At 27.0% G+C, this 7,089-nt stretch overlaps 2 protein-coding genes across 2 annotated transcripts; both read left to right on the top strand.

The window, feature by feature from the left end:
- Positions 1-1,537: 1,537 nt before the first annotated feature.
- On the top strand, positions 1,538-5,581 carry LOC136079667 (uncharacterized). The gene is made up of 9 exons (XM_065795834.1): positions 1,538-1,652; positions 2,658-2,818; positions 3,024-3,134; positions 3,247-3,393; positions 3,676-3,896; positions 3,975-4,138; positions 4,519-4,766; positions 4,900-5,075; positions 5,204-5,581. The coding sequence occupies exons 3-9, from the start codon at positions 3,102-3,104 to the stop codon at positions 5,550-5,552; spliced, it is 1,338 nt and encodes a 445-aa protein (XP_065651906.1). The 5' UTR covers positions 1,538-1,652; positions 2,658-2,818; positions 3,024-3,101; the 3' UTR covers positions 5,553-5,581.
- On the top strand, positions 5,581-7,089 carry LOC136079668 (uncharacterized). The gene is made up of 2 exons (XM_065795835.1): positions 5,581-6,774; positions 6,941-7,089. The coding sequence occupies exons 1-2, from the start codon at positions 5,756-5,758 to the stop codon at positions 7,080-7,082; spliced, it is 1,161 nt and encodes a 386-aa protein (XP_065651907.1). The 5' UTR covers positions 5,581-5,755; the 3' UTR covers positions 7,083-7,089.

The following is a 7,089-nucleotide window of genomic DNA, read 5'->3' as shown; positions in this document are numbered from 1 at the left end:
TGTAGAACATACTAGGACAATAAAATTTGGCAGCGCATCAATTAAACATTAGTGCACCAATGCTTGGAACAATCTCCCTCATTCTTTGAAAAGAGAAAAACCGAAAACTCAATTTCTCGTTATAATTTTTTCAATAGATTAAAAAAACAATATTTGGATAGCTACTAGAATAATAACTCCAATAAAGGCAATATATCACTGTTAATAGTCTTATTAAAAAATACTCTCTTATGTATATATTTTTTATTTTATACCTTTTTTTTTTAAGAATCTTTATTTTTTTTTACAGCTTTTTTGTCGTCCTTGTACAATAATTGAATGTGTATGTACGTATGCATGTGTGGGTATATGTATGGGTACATGTATAATGTGTGTGTATATGTGTATGTATGTGTGTTGTGTGTATATGTATATATATATATATATATATATATATATATATATATATATATATATATATATATATATATATATATATATATATATATGTATATATATATATATATGTATATATATATATATATGTATATGTTTGTATGTGAGTATGTGTATAGATGTATGTGTGTTTATGTGTATATATATAAGCGTATGTGTGACATGTATGTATGTATGTATGTATGTATGTGTGCGTGTATAAGTATAGATATATTTAAATATACCATTGTTATTATTATCATTGTTATTATTGCTATTACCTTTATTTTTATTAATATCGTCATTTTTTATTAATATCATTTTTTTTATTAATATCATTTTTTTTATTAATATCATTTTTTTTATTAATACCATTATTTTTATTGTTATTAATACCATTTTTATTATGATAGTTATTATTAATGTTATTATTATTGTTAACGTTATGATTTTTATAGTTGTTATTATTTTACTCTTATGTTATTATTCATTATTATTAGGTGTTTACAAATCATTAGTAATTATACTATTTGTAAACATCCTTGAATTGTAAAATCATGTAATTCAGAATATATTGATTAATTGATTAATATAAATAAAATAAATAGTAGTAATTTATTATTTATTATTATTAGTAGGTTAATCAATAATAACAATTATAATAATAATATTATAATAATCATATTATTTTAGTAGTATTGTTATAATATTATAATAATAATATTAATTATTGATTACAATAATGTTGTTATCAATTTTTATCATTACGTTATTAGTTCAGATGTATCAGATTACGATGATTCAGACATATCAAATAATGAGGCAAAAGATGATTTAAGTCTTCAGGGTGATTTGTTTAACTTTTTTTTTTTTGAATATTTAATTTTTACTTATATCAAAAACATTCAAAGTAATTATGGTTTTGACTTATGCAAATTCAAATTTTAGATAAAAAAACGGTTTGTATTTACAATTCTGTCGAAGAAGCTGAACACTATCTTCTATCTGTTAATGAACCAACAAAAATTTCAAGTTTGCAAGATTTTTAGTTATTATTTGCTCTACAATATTTTCTTTGCATTTATTTTGAAATTAATAAGATCTTCACATTTCAGGTAAAAGTGATATCTACTTATGTGATTCAGTTAAAGAAGCCAATCAGTGTCTTCATAACTATGAGATAGATAATACTGTTCGCTTTGCTGCTTTTTCAACTCCAAAGGATTTTGGTAGTACAGGTAAAAAGTTTTGGAACAATGTAAACTAAATGAAAGTTCAGAGTTACTTTATTTAAGTTGTGATATACACTTTGCAATAATCAGTTATTCAAATTTATGGAGTTTTTTGTCTCTACTGTGTTTACAGCTTATGATTATATCTATACAGTTTAAATAATAAACAGTTCATACAGCGTTGCCACCGAATCAGGGAGTTTAGGGAAAGTCAAAGGAATTTAGATATAATCAGGGAAAATATAGGGAAAAGCTTGATTTCGTTTAAAATCAGGGAAAGTCAGGGAATTTTTTAATTTTGTATTAATATTCTTTTTTTAGGTTACTATTTTAAAAATCATATCGCTCAAAAGATTGTTCAAATATATTAATATTTAATCATTATGAAAAAAAATTAAGTTTTATTCTAAAAAAAACTTAGTTATTAGTTTTGGTCTTTAGCATCGTTTACACTTTTAACAGAAAATATCAGGAAATCTCTAAATAGTTCTAAATATTTGGTTTTGGAACAGCTATCTAAATCATGCTGAATACAAATACTTTGACTCAAATTTTGGGCCACCCAAAAAATTTACTTGAGTACAACCACATCTTTGGCAACAATCAATTGCATAAATCTGACAAAACTGTGTGTGGATGGCCCAAAAGTAAAATGGTGACCTCTTGATATTATTAAAAAGCAGTGTGAGCAACAAGAATTTCCTAAACTTCCTAAAACTAAAAGTTGCAACCTCATGTAATCCAATATGCTTTTAAAACTGGTTTTTAATCAGGTCAATGAAAGTCAATGAAAGCTTCGAATGACTTTTGAATGACAGACTAAACTGTGTATTGATGAGATAAAAGTAAACTGTTAACCTTTTCATCTTATTAAAAAGCAGTTGAGCAACTCTTAGACAGACACCCTATTGATTCCATTTCTCTTTAAATATTTGTTTTCAACTGCTTAAAGCTTAATGAGTTTAATATTATATAAATACATTTTTGAGTAACTTTTGTTTCATTTTTTAGATATATTTTCACACAAGCACAAAGTGTTATGGGAAACATCCCCAGAATTTTTTAATACGCCTTATGTTGTTTTGTCATCAAAAAGGTTTGATTGTCATCATGGCGTTGATCGGAATTCTAATGCTAAGCAAAAGTGTATCGATGCAAAAGAAAATCAAAAAGTAACAATTAAATAGTCTTATTTATTATTGTAACAAATGTTCTTTAATTTCACTTAAAATTCTTTAAATTAAATAGAACAAAAGTAGATGTTTATGTTTATTATACTACTACTACTAATAATAATAGTAATAATAATAATAATAACAATAATAATAATAATAATAATATGATATTATTATTGTATTATTGTTATTATTATTACAGAAGTTTGATCATTGGTACAGAGGTGAATATGTGATTATTCAAGACACTAAGAAGTTTGAATGTCCTGCAAAAGTTAACATGAAAGAGATTGTATATTTTACTAGTTTAAAGGTATTTTACAAAACCGTAATTTTTTTTTTTAGTCACATTTTTAATGAATCTATTGTTATTAGAAAAATTATAACAATAAAAAGAATGATCAATTCTGTCATTTTATTTTCAGGTTGTCAACATGACAAATTATTACAAAAACCAAGTATCAAGAGATATTCGAAATTCTTTGATGAAGCATAATACTTTTGTATTTTGTAGAAAAATTAAAGTTGAAATAGACTGCCTATTATGTCACCGAAATCATCCACTTGGAAAAGTAATTGCTTTGCGCTTTGATACTATATTGCAAACTGTGTTAATCATTAATTCTTCTTTTTATTATTATTATTACTATATTTTTGAAATATATTTTTCATATTGTAATGCTAGTAGTAATGCTAAGCATGATTTTTATACATGTACAAAGTTACAACTAATTTTATATTATTTGTGCGTAATAATATGTACCTTTCATATCTTGCTACTGTTTTATTAATTGATGTAGTAGTACGAATGCAGATAAGTAGTTACATTTTGTGTTACTCAATACTATTTTTAGAGTGAACTCCTGTCTCAGAAAATTGACCATCGATTGTCAACAAAGATTTCTGAATTTGTGAAACAAGGCGTTTCAAATGTATGTGAGATGAAGAGGCTTTTAAAAATTATGGTTTGTGATATGTTTGGAAAAAAAGATTTGCCTCCTTCTAACAACAGAAGGTTCTATCCAAGAAATAATATCATTCGTACACACATAGTCATTGAACGTCAAAAGCTTAGGTAATTTTTTTATTTAATTTTTAGTACTTTTAGATGTTTCATTTTATCAAAAAGTTTTTTGATTTATTAATTTTTCAGATTCTCAAACATTGATCAGGATTGTTTAGAAAACAAAATAAATGAGTGGAAGGTTTCTGACGCCACTGTCAAAATACATTACCATCCAAAAAGAAGTCATAGTAAGGATGAGCTGTTGTTTGTTTATCAAGCTGGTTGGCAAAAAAAACTTCTAAATAAATATGGTAATGAAATGGTGTTTTTAGATGCAACATATAAGACCACTAGATATTCATTACCATTGTTTTTCTTAGTTGTTAAAACTAATGTTGATTTTCAAATAGTTGCAACATTTGTATCTGAAAGTGAAACTTTTGATACAATAAAAAAAGCACTTAATGTCATCAAATCTTGGAATCTTGATTTTCAACCTTTATACTGCATGACTGACTATTGTAATGAGGAGATACGTGCTTTGGAATCTGTTTTTTTTTTGTGTGTTTTTCCAATCTGTATTTATTTATTTAATTTTTAAGTTATTAACTTCTTTAAAAAGAATCATTTTTTATATTTCATGCGATTTAAGCTCATAATCATTTTAAATAAAATTTTGTTCTCTTATTAGGGTGTGAAGTATTCATCTGCGATTTTCATAGAGAACAGGCATGGGATCGTTGGATAAAAAAAACTTCCAATGGTTGTTTTAGTAAAAAAGAAGATATTTTAAAATTGTTAAGATGTATAGCTTGGTCAAGATCTTGTGAAGAAGAAGTAGATGCTATAAAGGCGTTAGAGTTTTATGACTTTTGGTGTCAAGATGGTTTTTCTAAATTAAAACATTATGTTGAAATGTATTGGATGCCTATAAAAAAGGTATTTATTATTAAACATGAGTTTAAATAATTAAACCTTTATTTGAGAATACATTTTGTGGCAATCATTTGGTTTGGTTTGTATTATTTTAAGGTGAGGTATGTAAAAGTAGAATTTCTTTCTTATTGTTTAGAGATGGATCTGGTGGTATAGGCAAAATCGTCTTCTAATTAATTGCAACACAAACAATGGTGTTGAAAGACAAAATGAGTCATTTAAGTATTGCTATTTAAAGAAATATAACAACTCTTCTTTGACAGGCATGTTAACTTTGTTAATTGAAGAATTCTTCACTGATAAGCTAGAAAGGTTAGTTTAAAAGAAAAGTTAAGTCATTGAACTGATGTTTGAAAGGGACTATTGTCAATTTAAAAGTTCACAGTAATGATATTAATATAATCTTTTTATTTTTATAAAGTTTTATCTATTCAATTTAGCTACACTGATGCCAACTTCAAAATGGATGCAAGATACAGGAGATATGGCTGTTGGGTGCCAAAATATTTATATAATCGCCTTCGTAGTTTAGTTAAGCATTGCTTGTTGCGAAAATCTACTGCTGATTATATGGATTTGAACACAGTTGTAATGATGAAACATGGTATCTTTACTGTATCTAGTACCATTGATTCTTTTACAAAATACTTTGTGCATTTTGGTGATGAAAATATTATGCCAAAATGTACTTGTTATGATTGGATATCAACAGGCTATCCCTGCAAACATTTTTTTGCTATATTCAAAAAGTATCCTGCTTGGTCATGGAATACATTATCAAAACTTTAAATTAAACTGTAAATTCTCCATTCTTAAATTTAGATGAAGATAACTATGATATATTCCATGAAAAAAAACCTTTTAATTTTTCAAAGTCACTTTCACCTTTAAAAGAGTCATCTTTGTCTTTAAAAAAAAATACAACTGTAGAAGATCAGAATGACATATGTAAAAAACATGTTCCCATTTATTCTGGTGTCGATGTTAGGGAGATGCTTAATACTATTAAGAACTTATCATTTGAATTTGAGGCAAACTCTGATGAACTAGTGATGTTACATAAAACTCTTTCCACTCTAATAGACAAACTAAACAAAGGAAGAGTAAGAGAATCTGGGATTCCTGTCACTCAAACAAATAATAAATTAAGCAAAAAACATATTTCTATTCCTGTACGGAAACCAATAAAAGCTCAAACTAAGCGTGTTGGATCACAAAAAGAAAAAACATCAAATGCTTCTAAAGTGTTTATAGTAGCAGAGAGTTACTTAGTTGACTCGATTGAACATAAAATTGTTGATGAGCCTGTAAACAAAGAAAGGTTTGTTGTTGACCATGAGATAGTTATTTCACATAACAATGATGAACATTTAGTAGAAAAACTGGTTTTACTTCCTCAGACAAAACTCTCATCAGATGATATGAATGATATTACAACCCATCAGATGTTGTCAGACAATGTCATCCATTCGGTACAAAAAATGATAACTGGTGTTTCTGGTCTGCAGGATCCAGTTTTGGGGCAAAATTTGTCGTTTTGTGTGGTAAAGGGCTCCTTTGTACAGGTATTACATGATGGTGATGTACACTGGCTGACAATAAGCACTTTTGGGTGCTCTGAAGGTGAGGTATTTCTGTTAGACAGCATGTTTAAGGGCAAAATAAAGAATTATGTTGTCAGACAAATTTGTGCAATAATGCAGTGCACCAAAGACAGTTTGAAAGTACGAGTCTTACCTGTGCAACAACAAACAAATGGTGTAGACTGTGGTTTGTTTGCATTGGCGTTTGCACAGCACATTGCTTGTACCGGCTCAAATCCACACTACATTTCATTTGAAAATGATGAAATGAGAAACCATTTATTTAAAAGTGTTATAGAAAACCACTTAAATGAGTTTCCAAAGACTGGAAAATTGACTAGATTTTGCAAAGAAAAAGAATTTAATTTTACTCTTTATTGCGTATGTCGGCAAATTTGGATGGCTTCTGATAAAGTTGTCAAAGATAAGTAAGTGAATTATTTAAATTATTTTTTAGCTTTTCAATCTAACTAGTTACACACACACACACACATACACACACACACACGCACGCACTTATTACTTTTATTTTATTTACACACATTACTTTTATTCACATTTTTTTGACTGTTTTTTATGTGTTAATACATTTAGGCATATGGTGCAATGTGGAAAATGTGAATGTTGGTTTCATCGTGTTTGTGAACGCATACCTGATTTTATTTTAGAATGTGAGAGTGTTGAATGGTTTTGTTCGCAATGCACAATAACTTTACCATGTAGTACTTTAACTTAAAAGAGAT

Source organism: Hydra vulgaris, chromosome 04 (genome assembly GCF_038396675.1).
Source record: "Hydra vulgaris chromosome 04, alternate assembly HydraT2T_AEP".
NCBI classification, from domain to species: domain Eukaryota; kingdom Metazoa; phylum Cnidaria; class Hydrozoa; order Anthoathecata; family Hydridae; genus Hydra; species Hydra vulgaris.
This window is presented reverse-complemented; position numbering and strand designations above follow the sequence as displayed.

What these genes read in the sequence shown, in the direction of transcription:
- LOC136079667 (XM_065795834.1), top strand. Translation starts at nt 3,102, where the DNA reads ATGAAAGAGATTGTATATTTTACTAGTTTAAAG. An exon ending in ATTGGATGCCTATAAAAAAG is followed by an intron (nt 4,767 to 4,899) that starts GTATTTATTATT and finishes CTTATTGTTTAG; the next exon opens with AGATGGATCTGGTGGTATAG. An exon ending in TTCACTGATAAGCTAGAAAG is followed by an intron (nt 5,076 to 5,203) that starts GTTAGTTTAAAA and finishes TATTCAATTTAG; the next exon opens with CTACACTGATGCCAACTTCA.
- LOC136079668 (XM_065795835.1), top strand. Translation starts at nt 5,756, where the DNA reads ATGCTTAATACTATTAAGAACTTATCATTTGAATTTGAGGCAAACTCT. An exon ending in GATAAAGTTGTCAAAGATAA is followed by an intron (nt 6,775 to 6,940) that starts GTAAGTGAATTA and finishes TAATACATTTAG; the next exon opens with GCATATGGTGCAATGTGGAA.